We start from the raw sequence: 20,505 nt of genomic DNA on the forward strand, positions 1-20,505 counted from the left end.
CCCCGACTGCCCCTATTGTAAATCCAGCACTGTATATATATATATGTTAATATCAGTTATATTCAAAAAAGTGGTACTGCCATCCTTTTTGCCTTTTTAGCTCCTGATTTTTTTTAAAAAAAAACTGTTAGATATTTTTTTCCTCTTTTTCAAGACCCACAGAAAATTATGCAAGCGTTCTATATGCAAGCATTCTATTTTCATATAGCAATTTTTGTGAGCACTAGAAATCGGATGTCTGGCCTATAATTTTGCTGTTTTTGTTAATCTTCTTTTTTTTAAGAATTTTTTTCCCTAAAAAGTATATATTATTTCACAACAAATATTTCCAAGTATTACACTTCAGGGTTATGCTTCTTGGAAAGCATCAAGAAACAAGGTTTGATTAAATGCACAGAGATGCATGGTATAATCTTCTAGAAAGTCGATTGAAATATAACTTGGGTCTTTGTGGCCCTCTGACTGAATTTCCATTCGTTGTGCGAAGCCTTTGCGCCAGAAAAGAATTTGTTGTGCGCAGCGTCCATTGTGCGAGGCGCACGTTGTATGGGAACACCACTGTATTAATGTTGTAAGCGAAAATAATTATTTTACACTTATGCACTAAAATATTGCTAAAATATAGAACTTATTTAATATAGAGCATTGTGAAGTGGAAATTCCACCAAAAATGTATTTTCTTTTTTTTTTAAATTGCATTTTTAAATCATTTAATTAATTATATGTGCTGATAAATACTATAGTCAAAATAATGAATATTAATAAGTAAAATTCAATAAAACTATTTATTCTAAGATATTTACAATTATTATACAGCATATGTACAAATAAATATTATTGCAACTAATTTTATAACAATTCATTTATTACTATTTAAATGCGTTTTAATATACGGATTGGCTTTGGGCGGGCATGGAAAATTATCATAGTATGGTTTCCAATTCGTATCTTTCTGACCAATGGGTTGGAACATATTGTTAAATAACGCGACGCCAGCTAAAGCATTCGCTTTTTGGCTTAAATGGAAACAATCTACACTTAAATAGGATAAATCTTCCAAACCATTGGAATTTTTTGGTATTTCGATTTCTGTAGTGAATGGTTGGAAAACAACGGCAAAGTCTTCTTTATCTAAAATTGTATTAAAAATTTCGTATTGGTTGACATTATTTCATTATTTTTAATAGATTAATAGATTGTTAATATAAAAATATATACCTTGAAACTCGGGCAATGCGGACACTTCTTTTTCTACGGCAACCCATCTTTTCAATATATTTATATATCGTGGTTGTTGTTTCTCTACCCGAGAGCCAAAGAAACAAGAGCATTCAACCAAATGCCAAGCCCAGCAAATAGGAGGCTGATGGCGGAATCCGGTAAGAAGATTTATTGGTGGTACTGCCACTATATTTACAAACGATCTGCAATAAATATATTCCGAACAAATCAGCATACGCTATGAATTTGCAAATTATATGTTGTTATGAATTTGCAAATTATTGTTGTTATTAATATTTATTTATCTTTTTTTTTTTTATATACTTTATTTAATAGCAATCAGAATTTACAAAATTCTATGAGCTATTATGCTTATGTTATAAACACACTCACACAGTAAACATACTCACACACAGTCATACACACACACATAATAAATTGGCTGAATTTTAAAAGTTTCAATAGCTGCCACTCCATCGAGTGGTCAGCTAATCTGGCTGAGGTAATATTTATTTATCATGTCAAAAGTTATACAAAAATAAAATCATAAAGCCAAATGTATACCTGGGAATATTATTTTTGATATATTTCAAAGCTTTTATCAAATTCCGCCTATGTAGTTCTGGATAAGATTCAGGGTTTCTCTCATAGCATAGATGGGAACACATATCATTGGCGCCAATCATAATTGTAATTACCTAAAAATTGAAAATTATTTTTATTATATTATATTATTGAATCTTTTATATGGTTCAATTACAGTTTTTTTGTATTCCAATTACCTATATTACAAATCACATCAAATAAACTTCTTTATTTTTTTGGCATTTGTGTTGCCATGAAAATAAATACGATGGATTAAATAATTGTTATTGAATGAAATAAGAAAATGTGTTTGGGAAAACCTTTCTTCTAACTTATAGTTTGAAATATCGCTTAATGTCACTCCTAATCAGATATATTTTAATTCACACATCGTTGTGCATTAAAATTATAAAAAAGACTTTTTAAAACGACCAAAAAACGCAAACTGTATGTAAGTATGTATATCGTATATAAACTATATCGTGTGACGAAAGAAATACAAAATTCTGTGTGCTTGCGTAACTTTCAGGTCACATTTCAATATTTAGATAATTTACCTGATAATTATGGCTTTTTTGTAAAATAACCCATAAATTTTAATACTATAATGATGTCAAAAATAATATATTAAAATAAAAAAATTAAACACAATTTTTTACATTATATTTGTATATGCTAGAGATAATTACTGACTTTTTGTTTCCCTATTTTTTTCTATTTAAAACAAAATTTGCCACATATGTACACATATGTGTACTACATTTTGAATGAATGAAAGATTTTCATTGATGATGCAAGTGTTTCTTCCGGTGACGTTAGTATCATGTTTACTTATCTATGGTTAGTATAAGCATGAGCCCTAAGTTTGATGAATGTAGCCAGTTGATGAGTCTGATCTTTCGAAAACATTTGAATAATCATGAAAAAAGTGTAATAATTGCTAAGGATATTCTGAATTGTGTCCTTACCTATGATAAAAATAGTTTTAAGTATATGCCAAACATTTGTCTTCAATTTACCTATATAGATTTTCAAATCCAAATTAAAGACAAATGCGTAGCAGTTTATCTCTGTAATTAATTAAATATGCAAGTATTTATAAAACAGGCTAAATAAAATCAATTGCACATACTTAATATACCTCTAAACACATATACTAGATGATAGTACTACAACATAGATAGGAAGGGTGATCGAGAAAAATTCTGAAAATGCAATACCTACTAGCATGAGTTCTAATTTCGTACAGCAAGCGACACATGTACAAAGCGAATGAGAAATCAACAAAAATAAATAGTTCCGAGCAAGCAAAATCTATATCCCGTGACCGTATTGGCAATGCAGTTTATCAATTTATCAATTTGTCAATTTCTCACCTTCCAGTGCTTTTGCACGTCTATATTCGGGTCGTCCTGCATGCGCCGTAGAAGTACCTGGGCCGAGTACAGCATGTCGATGGAGAGCGCGCCCGGTTCGCCAAGATTTAATTTACTGGTGTTGTGAACCGTGAATCCGTCGTATATTGCATACCCTTGCAACGCCGGATTGTACACCTTTAACACGTGATAGTTTTTACGCTCGCACATGTATCACGGGTGGCAGAACTTACAGGATAACGTTTTTGTGTAGAAATAAAAATCAGTTTTTACATGCCAAGTACATTTGGTTTTTAACTGGTAATTATTTCAAAATTTGTACAATAAATTATTTTTGTAATTAGTGACAAATGTAAATAATTTATAGAGGAAACTGACTACTGATGTAACTCATTAAACATGATGATGATTAAGAATTCAGTAAACTTATTTAACCCTTTCGCCACGATTGTCGCCTATGCGCGACATCCACATGACTACCTGTCCACCTGTGTCTAGGGTATCACCTTTAGACGACATGCGATGGGTCAAACTTTGCTTCAAGATTTCTCTTTATGACTTAAACTATTGAAAATACCAATCTTTTATTATATAATTAGTTCATTAAAAAAGCAATTTTTAATTTTTAATGCCTTTTTATTGATAATGATTAAATAATCTTAAAATTTGCAGTTGTTACTGATCCATCCAGTAGCGCTACTGGGCAGTTCGCTGTTTCGTACAGCAGCGTCACTGCGAAAAACACTCTTCTAGCAAAAGGGTTAATGAGTAATATAAACATAATGCAATTTTTACTAGACTGTGTTAATGATCACGTTATATTCATATGTTATAAATTCATAAATTGGAATCTATTATATCTATAATCATTGAACTTTTATTCAATAAAACCACAGTCAAAATATAACATGTTTTGGAAGAAATAATAAATTTGAAAACAGTATACAAAGAAATTTCTGTTGTTTGTGACATAATTTGTAAGCAAAAGTCAAGATATAAATTTGATATTTTTCTTTTGCAAAAAATGTTTGGACCAAATGCGAAGACTAAAATTGTTATGAATTTTGATTATGAATTTAGAAGTTGAGTTTGTAATCCTGAAAAACAATCTATTATTTATTTAAAATGACAATAATATTGTGAGTCTAAAACTGCTTTTTAGCCATTTTCTAAAAACTTTTAGATATATGCGCCATTTTCTAAAGAGTTTTAGATATATAATGCAAATTTAATTTTGTATATCTATTCATGTATATCTATATATATTTGAAATAAATTTATATGGATTTTTAGGCTACTTCAAAATGCTATAATTCAAATCGGTATTCTTCAAAATGACTATAAATTATTATATTCTTTTCTTTGTTAACACTTTACTTCAAGATAGTTTTATAGTCTGGAAATGCCAATATCAGTCATAGACGAATATGAGTCGACATATATGGACAAAAGCTCACGTTGTGCGTTTATTACCGAGCTCAATTATTTCCTCTATTTGTCTACTACCTTTATAATGTTGGGAAATGTAGTAAATTCACGCCACGTTCCTTGGCCACCAGCAGCCCATGACAGACCGCGGTTTTCTCGTACCACTTGGAAATTCTGTTATGGAAAAATTAATAGAAAATTATTAACCGATTTTCAAGTATCATATATATATATATATATATATATATATATATAAATTTATATTTTGAAGAATTTGTATGTGGTTAAAAAAATACCGTAGAAAAACTCAAATTACCAAATGCTTATAAATGTTTTAACAATAATTTGAGGATTTTTGAAAAAGTTACAAAGTTTGAATCTGTTTTTTTTGAAAATTGGAATATATATTATAAATTATATATGTATATGTAAATATCAATATTATGTATTTTCAGATAAAAAATGTACTGAAATTACCATACAAATTCGCCAACAACCTCGTATTTAAACTTTAGCAAGTTCAACAAAATTCAAAGTTCAATGTTTAAGAAATTGTACAGTTTTTAAAACTTTTTATCAGTATTTAGAAATGTCCTTTTTTTAAATTTTCAAGCAAAGTTAAAGGTCATAATAATTTTTTTAAGAACATTATCTTTCCAAGATTCTATCAAAGCCATCATACAATTTTCTCGTCATAATCGACATACATTTCAATCGTCAAATAAAAATTAAATAAAATATAATTGATTTAGTTTTTTTTGTTACCTATTTTGTTTTAGCTAGAAAATGGGAAGTTCCAGAAATTTGTCTGGCACTAGTTTGAATTTTATCATGTTCTTAATTAATAGAATCATAGAATCAGTAATAAATATTTATAACGTAATAAACCAAATTACTTGAATGTATTAAAAATAAAAACACTATATTAAGCATATTTTCTACGGTCGCGAAAAAAAATCAATAATATGCAATTTTTAATGATTGAGATGATCACAAATAGTTTTTTCTTTATTAACTTGCTATTAATTAGGGTTTATACAAAAACCGACAAATGCTAATTGACAGATATGATTCCATGAATCGAAACGCTTGCTTCCATCTGGTATATTTGGCTATATTTATCATTTTTCATTTATACAGTAAAAACCGATTTTTCTACTAAAAAAACGCCGGTTTTTGAAAAACGACAATACCTACTATTAATCAAATACAAAATTTCAATCCAAATTTTTTTTAGAAAAATCGTTATACGCTAAGTATAGTTTAAAAGTTAATGTTAAAAAATATTCAAACTATGCATGTGTGTTTTAACAATATCTACATCCTCATGCATCTGTATGTGAAATGATGCACAAAACTTTCGTTTAAAGTTGCCGTCCGAAAGAGATTATTTTCACGTTAATGGGAAAGTCGGCTCTATAAATTCCGCAAAAGCGTAAGAGGATTATTTCAAAATTAATATTTTAGACATTTAATTGCTCACATTGCTGGCAGCGGCCCCGTTGTTGCACATCAGCGAGTCCCCGAGTCCCGCAACGACATCTATATCGCCGGCTTTTAATTTATGAACGGAGGTGGGACGCACCTGACTCCTTCCAGCGGATACGTCGCAGGGGAACGACACATTCTGCGGATAAGGGCGCTGGAAATATACAAAATACATTTCAAATAACGAGATTTGTTTCAATTGATACATTTGCGCGTTAAGTTATTTATTATACATTTTCTTGCGCAAGCCAAGCGCTGTCACAAAAATGAATTGTATACATCACACCAACATACACTGGGATATACAACACCACACCAACACGTATACACATCAACATACACCAATGACAAAAAAAATACAATATTTTTAGTCATACCTTTAGGTGTATAAATAAATAAATTATTTTGTTTTCTAACCCTCGAACATACAATTGTCTATGATTAAAACATGGATTTTCCGAATGTCTCTTCTACAGTATATTTCAACTCATCTATATATTGATTATTTCGTATAGTATAACTAATAACACTGGTCCATAAAATAAAAAAAGTTGTCTGTATTAGGTGTCCGGCATATATTTTCCAACGTAGTTTTAACTGTTGAACACGAATCTAAAGAGTCAAATAGCAAAAAAATTTAAAAAAAACACAAAATCTCCGATCTAATAATTCTTCTGCATAATAATCAAAATTTGAAATTTCAGTCATTTCCTGGCCCTTTCTACCTTAAATGACTATTGAAAATTCACTTAAATGATCTAAGTTTAACACATTTTCAGATATTCAAAACTCAATAGTCATTTAAGGTATAAAGAGCCAGGAAATGACAGAAATCATAAGATTTTGATTATTATGCAGAAGAATCACTACATCTAAGATTTAGTCGTTTTTTGTAAATTATTTCAATTTTTTGCCATTTGACTTTCAATTTTGCCATTTTTCACATCCAATACAGACAACTGTTTTTAATTTGAGGACCTGTATAATTAATACATTTACTTTATATTATTTTTTGGATCATTTTTCCACTGATTCGAACATTTGCCTTTAATTTATTTTCAAGCTACGCTTAACACTTCAACATCTTGTTCCATTGTACAACTGTGGAAAATATCTGTACATAATTCATGCTATAGTCCAGTCATTCAAGCTTAAATTAGGTAAGAATCTGATCTGAGAATTCGACCTACCCAGCTGTAAGTCTGTAAACACTTGTATATTAACCCTAAAAGTTGCCCCAAAACCTACATATGGTACGTACTAGAGATGGGGTTATTATATCCGAAGCCGGATCGACTCGGATTTGACTCCACTTCATGGTGGAGTTATATCCGCTAAACAACTCCACGACTCTGACAATTTTGAAACCGAAATACTCGAAACAAATGTGTTCTATAGTACGCTGTTCATGTATCTAAGGATTTGTCAAATCCCATTAATTATTTGAAATAAAAATTTATGAATAATTATCAATAAAATAATTTTTCTAAAAAATTCACGAATAAATGACGGATTGTAAAATTTTTCGGTCGATCAGATGATCGACTCAGTGACTCGTATTTTTAGCAGTGTTGACCAAAGTAAAAACGCAAAACTTGAGAATCAAATTCAATTTAATGATTTCCTTTTGATGAGAAAATAATTGATTTTTTGGATTAATTTTATATAAAAATTATGTAGTAAACTTTGTAATAGAAGCAAAACATAATACTACTGCTTTCAAAATTTTTCTTCTGCTATTTCAATTTGAGAATTAATATTATATCGCATAGTTCGATTAGCATATTATTACTTTTACACAATTATATAATTGTGTAAAAGTAATAATATAATACTGAATATTTTTCACTGCTTAAATACTAATGATATCACTGATAAATTTTGTACTCTAAAGTGTTGTTATTTCAGGCTATGGAAAAACAAGATTAAATAAATGTATTTCGTTTCGTATATTTTTCGGTATGTATATTCCGAAGATTGCCGTCATTTAGGGCCAAAGATTGTCGTAGTAAATAATATGACCCCTTACTATTCAATAAATTATATATTTGAGCTATTCACACTTGAATACAATTTCATTGTTCTGTATCTTTGAAGTAACATTTTTGTATTTTCTGGAAAATACACAATGGTATTTATTTTGACTTTTATACCTAAAAAAAGGTCATAAAACTGCCTGCGAGACAAGAAAGTGACCGCTTCCTTCCTAAAGCAAAAACGACAAAAACACTAAATGCCCGTACGAATTAACAGATTTAATACCAGTTTAAGGAAGTCGGATATGACAAATCCTGTAAAATAAACTCCACTCGGATTCACTCCGAGGGAGGAGTTGTATCGGAGTGATAACTCCGGAGTGAGTTACCCATTTCTAGTACGTATGCACATCCTACCATATGTAGGTTTTGAGACAACTTTTAGGGTGTCAATATACAAGTATTTACAGATTTACTATAATGACTATCCAAGTATTTATAGGCTATTTTTTATTATAGATAAAAAAGTATGAAGGGATACGAGTATATTTTTAAATATTAATTTGAAAATAATCACATTACAATTGAATGCATTAAAATTAAAATTAATTAAAAAATTAAATGATTTTCAAAATTGTATTATATGATTTGACTAGCTCACTAAACTTTAAGTAATTTTTATTCAGACATAAATTCATAAACAATGCAAGTTGCTAACTAAATTATTCTAGCAAGAATAGAGTAACTTGAAAAAGATTTAAAAACATCAAGACTAAATTAGATGGGACGTTTGCCATAATTTATATATTTGCGATATTTTATGTATGAAAATACACGTAGCTTTTTCCGCTTTTAAGAAACAACTTTCCGAATGAATTTATCGTTCATGTCACGGCGTTTGACATATATTACAAAATATACAATAAATAACTCGGTAAGCAAATGTATCGATTGAAACGGCCTTATTATGGTGTTTTACATTTTCCGTGCCCTCCTTCCAAGACTTGCCGCAGAATATTTCGAGGGAAAAGTAAGCAACCTACTGCAATAATTTAAAATCTATCTATACTGAGACAGTTGTAAGTTAATTTAAATATTAGTATATTGTTAAATATATATTTTATCGCATTTCAAATTGTTACTTGCTGTTGATACTGATATTTTTAAAAACCGATTTTTTTTTAAATTTCATTGTTACTATTTTTAATTTGTTTTTTAAACACTGTAGAATCTATTTGCAACCGCATTATAAAAACCTTAAAAATGTTATGCTATTGAAGTACATGCATGTAGATAATCTTTAAAAATGCTGTTTCATTCGATAATAAATATTTATTAGGCTTGCATTCGAATATATTACATAGTCATTAAATAATTGCAAAGTTCATTGCTCATTTATATTATTTTGAGTATTAGTTAACGATAATAATAACAGATAATGAGAATGTTTTGGATTTATACATCTCAACTGAATGGTAATAATTGCATACATAAACTTTTGTGTGTAAAAACATTCATAACTTTAATATATGTAGAATATCATGACGATAAACTTATTTCAATGATTTTAGTTGTAAATTAAGTTAGTCCCCGACGCGAACCAGCACAGTTCGGCATCGACCTCGTCCAGCTCGATATCAAGCAGTGATGATATGCGACTTCCACTTGAAGTTATAAATCTCAAATATATAATCTCAAATGAAAATCGCTTTTCGTGGGGATTGTTGTAACCCATACATGTCAACATATACATATTTATTATATGTTGTCTACACATAATAAAGAAGAGTGTTTGACCGCTGGGTTGCCCTCGCAAGAAAAAAAAAACTAGTTTAGAATATACGTTAATAAACACTACTAGAACGTGCAGTTCTAACCGCTAAATTAAAAAATCGAATTGATATTAAATGATAACAAATGCAATTGAAATAAAAATAGAAAAGCGCAATAAAAATACATTGATTGTTAATTTACAATATTCATGAATATTTATTGGTTATCTGTGCCTAAATATAGCATCTCAAAAAAAAAAAAAATGTATATCTTTCCATTTTTTTATGAACGTTTTCATCATTGACATATTACTTTATTTCTATTCTAATCTATTTTATTGTATAATCAATATTTGCATAATTTTATCATAAAATTTTTTCATAGACTTTCTATGAATTCTTTTTTCTATTGAACTTGACCCTGACCATGCCTACAAAAGTCTGTTCTTCACGCATTAGTTAACTTTTTGTGTCCAATTAGTATCATTACCAGAAAAAGTACATAAAAAACTGTGCGATATTAATTTATGATGTACAACTACATGTCATAAATTAATTCATTGGGGTTCATGAATGCCAGTTAAGTTGAATCATTTAATAAGTGAGAGATTGTAAAAAGTCAAGGTATTTTTTTATCTTAAAATATATATTGCCTGTTCAACCTACATACAATGATATTACAAAGAAGAAAAATAAAAATATATAATGAAGTAATTTATAAAATTATTATTAAAGATGTTAATCAATTAAGTGAATAAACGGTAGAATTATACTAAATACATATAAAGTCAAAAAGGTGATGGATGTAATTTTACATGCTATGTGTCTACAAATATTTCAGTGTAGATGTATTACTTTAAAAATTTAATTATGACGCGAGTTGTAATAAAATGTCACAAATAACATACTTGGTAAACAAGTCCGTAATATTCAGAGGTCATCACATTCTTACGAGAGAAACACTATGATGTAATAAAAAGTGTAACTATTATGCGACATTGAAAGGCCGGTATAACATAAATGATTTCATTGTAAATTAAGAAAAGATAATCAGATCATTAATGGTTGGTTCTCTAGGCTAAATATAACCTATGTCAGAGGTTTTATTTCAATTATGAAATTCCATCTATGTCACAGGTTTTAATTATTGAAATTCAGATTTCTTATTATAGATCATAGAAAATCCATGACGTCCGTAAGTATAAATTATGTATATGCAAAAAATATCATAATATGTTTTAATGTAAATTAATTTCCGTGTTATAAAAAAACAAATTGTCGTATTATTATTCAGTAAAGTAATGTTAAAACCCATAACCCATATGGAAATATATATGGAAATATTGACAACAACTTTGGGGAACGATATGCAACTCAATAAAAAATCGAACTAAATTATTAAATAAACCAGATTATTAAAATTATAAATCGAAATGTCGTATTATAGATCATAGGAAATCCATGACGTCTGTAATTATAAATTATGTATATGCAAAAAATATGATAATATGTTTTAATGTAAATTAATTTCCGCGTTCTCAAAAAACAAGTTGTCGTATTAATCAGTAAAGTGATGTTAAAACCCATATAGAAATATGGGCAACAACTTTGGGGAACGGTATGCAACTCAATAAAAAATCGAACTAAATTATTAAATAAACCAATTTATTCAAATTATAAACTCTTTTAGCAGGACAAAGTTCTATTTCCAGATTTTGTATTATAGATCATAGAAAATCTATGACGTCCGTAAGTATAAATTATGTATATGCAAAAAATATTATAATATGTTTTAATGTAAATCAATTTCCGCGTTATGAAAAAACAAGTTGTCGTATTATTAATCAGTAAAGTAATGTTAAAACCCATATGGAAATATGGACAACAACTTTGGGGAACGGTATGAAACTCAATATAAAATCAAACTAAATTATTAAATAAACTAAATTATAATTGAAATTATAATTTTTTTTAGCGGGACAAAGTTCTATTTCCAGATATCGTATTATAGATCATACGAAATCCATGACGTCCGTAAGTATAAATTATGTATATGCAAAAAATATTTTAATATGTTTTAATGTAAATTAATTTCCGCATTATGAAAAAACAAGTTGTCGTATTATTAATCAGTGAAGTAATGTTAAAACCCATATGTGAATATGGACAACAACTTTGGGGTTCGGCATGAAACTCGATAAAAAAAATCAAACTAATTCATAAATCAAAACCAAAATTTAAATACAATCAAAGATAAATAAATAAAAATGATTTACCTAAAAAATAAAAACAGAGTAGAAAACCATCCCAATAAATATTCGAGAACTCGACCAAAAATTTATTGAAAATACACGGGCACGAGTGCCCAAAAAGAAATACCTTTATACAAATATTTATTCTAATTACAATTATTTTTATTTATTTAATAATTTACTTGTGTATTGATGTACTATTAATAATATTAATAATACTAATACAATTTAACTTTTCACAACTTTATTTTGATAACCACAGTAACAATGTAATTGATTTTTTTTGTAATGATAGAACGTAATTTTATCAATTAATATATTATTAATTAATATTTTATGGACTTTAGTTGTCATTTTGATCCACAAAAAATTGACTAAAAATTCATCGATTAAAAGACCATATCTTTTAGAATTATGTCATTATTAATTTAGGTAAAATTAAATCACTAGATAGAAATTTTCAAGTGCTGATTAGTTTTTGGGAAAGGTCGGTCTAGTCGTCTTCCAGATATGAAGCAAAGTGTGCAGAAAATGGAAACTAAGTTTCTGCGAGAACCGGGCATCCGATTGGAATGATTCAAAAAACCATTCAATTCGTAATGATGGAGAGAAGTAGTAAGTAAGTAGTAATTTTGAGAGAACTAAGCATCCGATCTAAATGATTAGAAAAACTTTTTGCTTATGTTGACGAAACAATTGCTGGGTTAACCGCTGGGTTGCCCTCTGGAAAAAATACTGGGTATTGCAGAACACTTATATGAGAATTTGGCCTAGTATTTCTGTTTGTGTTCAATTACATATATATATATATATATATATATATATATATATATATATATAATTATATATTTATATACCTATATATATGAAGATTTTTATATGTAAATCGTTAATAATAACATAATACTATATTTTCTTGCCAGTCATTGCTCTGTATTTTGAATCGTGCGCTTTTACCAAATATTCGTTTATATTTATGACTGCGATTTGAACTTGACCGTGACTTTTTTATGAATATGCTTATGCGAAATATTTTATAATCCGCCTAAAATGTGCCTATAAAAATGTTAATGAAATTCGTGCATTTGAAATTTTAATTGATCATCATACATTGTTGAGTTGATGAACAAACAGAATAGAATGATACTCGGCGCGTAAAGTTTTGTTATGTTTATGCGTGTTCCATGTTATTTCCTGTTCGATGGCAATAACATTAGCATAGAAATGTATTAAAATACCCGAAGTTACGCGGATGTAATGCACAATTTATACAAATGAAGATTTACTGGTTCAACGGCAATTTGTTTTAAAATTTGCAAATCAAAACAACGACATTTTTTATTGGAGTTTCGTTAAAGAGCAGATAGACACGTGGATGCTGAATGAGCATATTATCTGCGATTGAGATTAAATTTTCTTCATTCAATTTTACTCTCTATATATATATATATATATATATATATATATTAAATTTTTTATATAATTTTGATGTTGATATATATATATATCTTCTATATATATAAAAATAAGTCGGGTTTTACTTCCTGACGAAATAACTCCAGAACGCACGAACCGATTTGGACAATTTTGCATTCGTTGGAAGGCTTCGGGCTCCGCAAGGTTTATAGCTAAGAAAATTAGTGGTGCATGGCATCGTGCCCTAATGCAAATTGCTGGAACTTCACGCACCGTAATTAAAAAATTGGGTAATAAAAATAATCAATAATTGTTTCAAATAATTGCAAATAGATTATCTTCTATATATATAAAAATAAGTCGGGTTTTCCTTCCTGACAAAATAACTCCAGAACTCACGAACCGATTTCGACAATTTTGCATTTGTTGGAAAGGTCTCGGGCTCCGCAAGGTTAATAGCTAAGAAAATGAGTTGTGCATGGCATCGTGCCTTAATGCAAGCTGCTGGAAATTCATGCACCGTAATTAAAAATTCAAGTAATGACATTAGTGAGAATTATCAGAATTTTGCTTGGTTAAGTCAACTAGCAATTCTTGCTGCAAAGAATAATGATATATACACACTGAATTTTACCATTTAATCAAAAATTGCTGGCGATTTGGTACCAATGATTCCGACTGGTCTTCCGTTTGACTTCAAACGATTGCAATTTCCAGTTCGCCTTGCGTTTGCAATAACAAGTCGCAAGGCCAATCGCTTAGTGTTTGCGGGATAAATTTCAAATAGAATAATAAATTATTTAGAAAATCATTGTTTTTCACATGGGCAGTTATACGTTGCCTGTTCACGAGTTGGAAAACCATCCGCTTTGTTTGTGTTAACGTCAGACCAAAAAACAAAAAAATGTGGTTTACCAAAGAGCACATCAATGAAACGATTAATTTGCGGATTCACTTTCATTTACTTAGAGAAGTTCAACTAAAAAACACTTCGATTTTTGTAATCGAAATAAATTCATTACTGTTGTATAATGAAATCCAATTTTTCCTTTCCAAATATAAAACAAAAAAATTTCTCATCTTTCTCACGAAACCATCTGGTGGCGAAACGGAGTTCGTCGGGTTTGCTAGTATATATATATATATATATATATATATTAGGATGGTCCTTAAAATGGTCATTTTCGAATTTCCTTGCTCCCAGGGGCTCAAATGGTTCCAAATAGATAAAAAACAATTCTCTGAAAGTTTTAGCTCCTAATATTAACGTTTAGATAGAGCAATTCAATCAAAGTTTTATATGGAAATAGCATGGAAAATTTTTCAAAAATTTTAAAAAATGTTTTTTAGATGTAATTTAGCGAACAAATGAATGAATAAAACTCATTCATTTGTCGCTAAGTTATACCTAAAACATTTTTTTTTTAATTTTCAAAATTTTTTCCATGCTCTTTCCATACGAAGTTTGATTGAATTGCGCTCTATCTAAATGTTTGCAGTACAATTTCCTTACATTTTAGAAGATTTCAATTGTATTATATATAAATGACTGAATTTTTTTTATATCAAATAAAAACTAAGATTTTCTCTATATAGGTTCAAATATTTTATAATTTTGGAATCAAACTAAAATAGTATAGTTAACCTTGTTATTTATATTAACGATTTTCTTCATGAATATACTTAATACTTTGACCTGAATATATATTTATTTCATTTCCACATACTTCATAATGAAAAATTATAAAAAACGAACGAATATTACTTTGAAGCATAAATGAGCTTTTTTGAGTGTTGTATATAGGTCCATTTTTTCACATGTTGAAATAATTTTTAAAGAAAAAACTAAATTTAAACTTTGTAGCTTATGTAAAGTATATAAAACCTTTTAAAATTACCTTCAAATAAGATTTTTGTTGAAGGTGGACTTACATAATATAAAATAATAGCTAAAATAAAAATAAACTAGTGGGGTGGGTGGCATCGTGCCTTAAGGCAAATTGCTGGAACTTCCCGTACCGTAACAAAATGTTCGAGGAATATTGAATGTTTTCAAATAGATTATTATAAATATTGTAACATTGTCTAATATTTATAAGAATTATATAAACTGAATTGCAGAGTTGAAATTATTTGTTTAAAGTATATTAGAACTATAGTCAGAATTAAAAATAAAATTTGAATTATTTTCGATATACAAAAAATTTAAAAAATTAAAAAAAAAAAAAAAAATGGTACAAATTTTTTTTTTCCAAAATCAATTATTTTGTCAAGACAAGCAGAAAGTTCTTTGAATCAATTGAATCGGACGCTTAATTCTCTCAAAAACTGCCATCTTTTGTACATTTAGCTCTGTATCTCCGAAATGGCTGGGCCTGCCTTTGCAAAAAACTAATAACCCCTTCTTCCAATCATTACTAATTGAATGTTTTTTAGATCATTCAAATCGGATGCTCCGTTCTCTCAAAAACTCGATTTCTATTTTCTGCACTCTTTGCTCCTTATCTCCGTAACTGCTGGACCTGCCTTTGCCAAAAACTAATCAGCTATTCTCCTTATCAATAGGAATCGAATGTTTTTTAAATTATTCAAATCGGTTAATCCGTACGCCCGAAAACGTGGGCGAAAATTTGTATTCATACATACATACACACACACACACACACACACATCCATTTTTTCTAAGGTATGCCAAAACGTTCAGAAACCTTCAAAACGTCGAGAAATGTAAAAATTTTCAATTCCGATTTTCGGCCCATTACAATAACTTACCCTACGGGAAGTTAATAAATAAAATTCCAAAGAAATCATTGCAATGTTTCTAACGTTCATAAAAAATTAAGCTCCGCAAAATTTTCCCATCAAAGTTGGGGCCAATTCTCCGGCAAAATATACCATAACATAGAGTTGTTATGGCAACGCTGTTATGTTTCTTTCTTGGTATTGAAAACTGTGAAGATTTCGTTTTGAGCATTCATAACACACGATTTTATGTATAAAACGCCTGATTCCACAACAAATACATAGCTGAGTTTTTCTCAGCTTTTAGTACCAAGAAAGAAGCATAACATTGAGTTGTCGTAACAACGGAGAATTAGCCCCTATATATGTTGAGATATATGATTCATTAATTGTATGCGTTGCAGATTTATTTTAATAAGAATTGCATTCAATTAAATATATTATAATGAATTACATCACGATTATTTGTGTGGTAATATAATTATAATGTTATGAAATAATGAGTGCATAATGCAAATATATGCAGAAAAATATTTTGCTGTTTATAGTTATAATTAATACACTGAAAATCCTCCCACATACACTCTATAGATAATCTATAGATAAAAAATCGTTGTAATTGATGATGTGGAGCTACGGATATCGTTCAATTTCAAATCACCATTACATACTGCTGGTAGCTCTATTATGCTGTCCCATTAAACACAAATTGCAAATATTAAAGATTCTTTCATTTGCATATATTGACTGATCTGCATATGGGTCACATTTCTCTCATAAAGCATCAAAGTGTGGCTTTTGATGTCGAACAAATTAAAAAATATCAGTTACAATATTACAGAACGTGTGAAAGATTTAACTGATATTAAAACAAATAAATTAATATTTATTGAAATAATATCGTTTATACTACTGTTTATTTATGCACGATTTAAAAATTATTGCAATAATTTGATGTAAACTCGTTTTGTGTACGAGAATATCTACGTTTTTGGGTTCAAAAAAAATTTCACCTACCATTCTATCAGCCACTTTTGTTGTTCAAAAATAGATTTAAAATAGTACATTTAGATTATATAAATAGAGAAAAATTTAGTTCTATGAACAAAACATAGACAAAATAATTTGTGACAACTCAATTTAGTAGAGTTAGTTTGTCATAGTCTACTAAATCAATTAGATTTGATAAATAGAGCGAGCTGAGTTGACTAGAGCTATGAGATTTGAATAAGGGGTGCCAGGTGACATCGGTTTTCACTTGGAAATATAGACAGATGTTTCCAAGCAAAAATGACCCTCACCAGGCATTGCCGTATCAATTAAAAAATAATCACTATTACAAAAACTGTAATAAAATTAATAAGCATAAAGATAGGACAACTGTTTGGGTTGCTGAATCATCACATGTACTGATCGCTGTTCAAATATAAAAAAAAATGAAAAAAATACTGTAAGATAAACTGCAAGTTTTAATGTCCAATAATCACTCGGGCTCGCGCGTAGGTAAGCGGTTAAGAGCGACGGGACCTGAATCACAGGTCCCGGGTTCGATACCCACTTCGAGCAGCCTGTTGTCAGGCAGCAGTGACGACGATTTTCACTTGGAAATATAGATAGCAATATGTTTCCAAGTAAAAATAGCCCTCACCCGGCATTGCTGCACCAATAAAAAGTCAGCCCTATTAGATTAATTCTAATAACAAAATCATCAAATATGGATGGATTAACCATTGGGTTACCATCTCAAAAATACGAAGTAAAGAGAAGTTTCAGCCCAACAGCTCATAGGACGTAAGGTTCTGAATGCTGTTAAAAAAAAAAAATAATGATCACTCAAAATTTATTGATAAATTATATTTTAAGATGATGCTTTACTTATGAATGATTTCCTAAAAGTAACGGTCATGTGAACTTGTTGACTTTCATTTCCAACAATATCAACAATACTAACGCGAATTTAGTATCGAAACGGGCATTGATAATAAAGCAGATTCTCTTGGTTGGGAATTGATTCGGTGAAAATATAATTCAATTTCGAAATAATAAATAATCCATGAGCAGGAGCTCTGGAGTAATTGCAACCGTCAAGCGAAAATATATTTCACCTCAGCTGATTTTAAAGATTTAATTAATGCTCTGACAACAAAATGTTATATCGCGGCGATGCATCACAGAATCTATTTCAATGAGCGCGGGAATGAAAATGCATTTTCTGAAAGGGAAGTTCGCGTTACGGCACGCCATTAAAGTTGTGGAAACTAGCTGGAAAATGAAACATTTGTTCGTATCGCTTAATACGTACGACGTGATACGTCGGAGCACAAATTACGATGAAAAAGCCTTTGAAACAACAACTCCATTTTGCCAAATGTGTGTATCGCACGTGCAGAATGATGTTTTAGAAAACAAAGTGAGGGAATTGAACGAGATTACATTTATCTGCGAAAACTGATTAAATTTCAAACATCAATTTGGCACAATTTAAAATACCCCGTACGTTTTAGTTTCATACCTAAGAAATACCGTTATGAGCCAAATCATATACGCCATCTACATGAAATAGTTTGTATAATTATAGGTTGATGCAAATAAATTTAATTTGTTTTATTATTTTTTTTGGGTATGCATATATTTATTGTCAATACGAAATAACGCTGATAAATTCATTGGTTAATTATTTATAAAAACAGCAAAAATTATATGTATATACATAGTTGTAAGTATGTGCAAATTTGATTATCGTCACAATATAAATTGTACTATAATAATTGAATAGTGTAAGAGATTTCCCATTATCATTTTGTACTGCAATGCCTGAAATATGGTATTTTCAATTGGAAACATATTTTTATCTATGTTGAGTAGAGGTGGAAATGGCACACATACACACATATATTTTTTCCAATTTTGGTCTTCCATCATTCAGAATGGCTTGAAATATCCAGAAAACATTAAATTTGAAAATCGGATTTTATGGCGAGAACAAACTCTCCTTAACTCAAAAATAAAATAGTTTATGAAAATTTATCTTGCCTGTTTTTTAAAGTTTTTTCTTACATTCAATACAAAATATAATAAATTATTCAACTACATAATTAAAAAAATATGTCATTTAATGCAATATCGAAGAATCGGATGATGTTATATACATAGTTTGTATATAATAATTCACTGTTTCACATTGAATATTAATAGTATTTACTTACAAAGAGGATACCAAGTATAACGTACATGCATTAATAATTATCATAATTTATAATCATATCATTAATTATTAAAATTAGTGATTGCGAGCTCAACAATGCATTAGACAAAATAATTAAAACGCTAATGCTTCATTGCAAGTTAGTTTTGATAATAATTAATTTGAAATCAGAGCTAATCAAAGCACTATCATTACAGAATAATTGAATTTAAATCTCTCAATGCGCATCAACTATGTGATCAATTGCAATTTTAATATGTGATAATCTCACATTAATAATTAATATATATATCAAAACTGTATGCATTAATAGTTTTTAAAATAATAATTATTATATTATTAGTAAATTAATATCAATAAACAAATTATTCGATCTTATTTATGAAATCTTAATATGCCAATCGAAGTGCGAGCATAAAATATCCTCATACAAATCTATAGATCATAGCCAAATAAATCGCAACTTAACGTAACTTCCCGAAGTAGGAGTTTATGTTTTTATCAACAAATCCGATTCGCTAATTTTATTTTTCTTGACGTTTCAAGCCATTCTGAATCGAATGAGACCAAATTTGGAAAAAGTATGTGTGTGTGTATGTGTGTATGTAAACAGATTTTTTGCCGTAAATCGACGTTTTAACAAAAACAGATTTCAAAAATTTAAAAGCCATTCGATGTAACCCGATGAGGGATAGTATCGTTTGTCTGTTTTGCGCTACGATCGGCCGAACCGTTTCTTTGTAAATAGCAGGAAAGTGAAAACATTTTCGTCCACGATTTAGCACGCAAGTCTGAATTGATTTTGAAAATTGACTGATTAGTTTTTGGTAAAGAACGGCTGGGCCGTTTTTTTGTAATCAGTTTGTTGTAAATTTTTTTTTCGACGACTTTTATGATTTTTTTGACGGTAGATATCATAGTCTTATAGAGCATACTAAAATATTACGGCCCTACGACAAGTCGTTTAATTTTAAAAATTCGTCAAAGTTTGCAAAAATTAGTATTGTTGGCGTTTGTCAAAACTCGAAATTCACCGACGTTTAC

The 20,505-nt window shown here is 29.1% G+C and overlaps 1 protein-coding gene across 1 annotated transcript in view; it reads right to left on the minus strand.

The window, feature by feature from the left end:
* Positions 1–859: 859 nt before the first annotated feature.
* The window catches only part of LOC113375083 (phospholipase B1, membrane-associated-like), a 33,661-nt gene continuing 14,015 nt past the window's right edge, over positions 860–20,505 (minus strand). The window contains exons 2-7 of the mRNA XM_026615031.1: positions 6,094–6,252; positions 4,689–4,784; positions 3,183–3,359; positions 1,786–1,919; positions 1,219–1,424; positions 860–1,131 (exon numbers count right to left, since the gene is read on the minus strand). Coding sequence (XP_026470816.1) covers positions 860–1,131; positions 1,219–1,424; positions 1,786–1,919; positions 3,183–3,359; positions 4,689–4,784; positions 6,094–6,252 — 1,044 coding nt within the window. The remainder of the gene's footprint in view (positions 1,132–1,218; positions 1,425–1,785; positions 1,920–3,182; positions 3,360–4,688; positions 4,785–6,093; positions 6,253–20,505) is intronic.

The sequence above is a fragment of the Ctenocephalides felis genome, unplaced genomic scaffold (assembly GCF_003426905.1).
Source record: "Ctenocephalides felis isolate EL2017-DRISC unplaced genomic scaffold, ASM342690v1 CF-g0.4_SCAFFOLD_01886, whole genome shotgun sequence".
Classification (NCBI taxonomy): domain Eukaryota; kingdom Metazoa; phylum Arthropoda; class Insecta; order Siphonaptera; family Pulicidae; genus Ctenocephalides; species Ctenocephalides felis.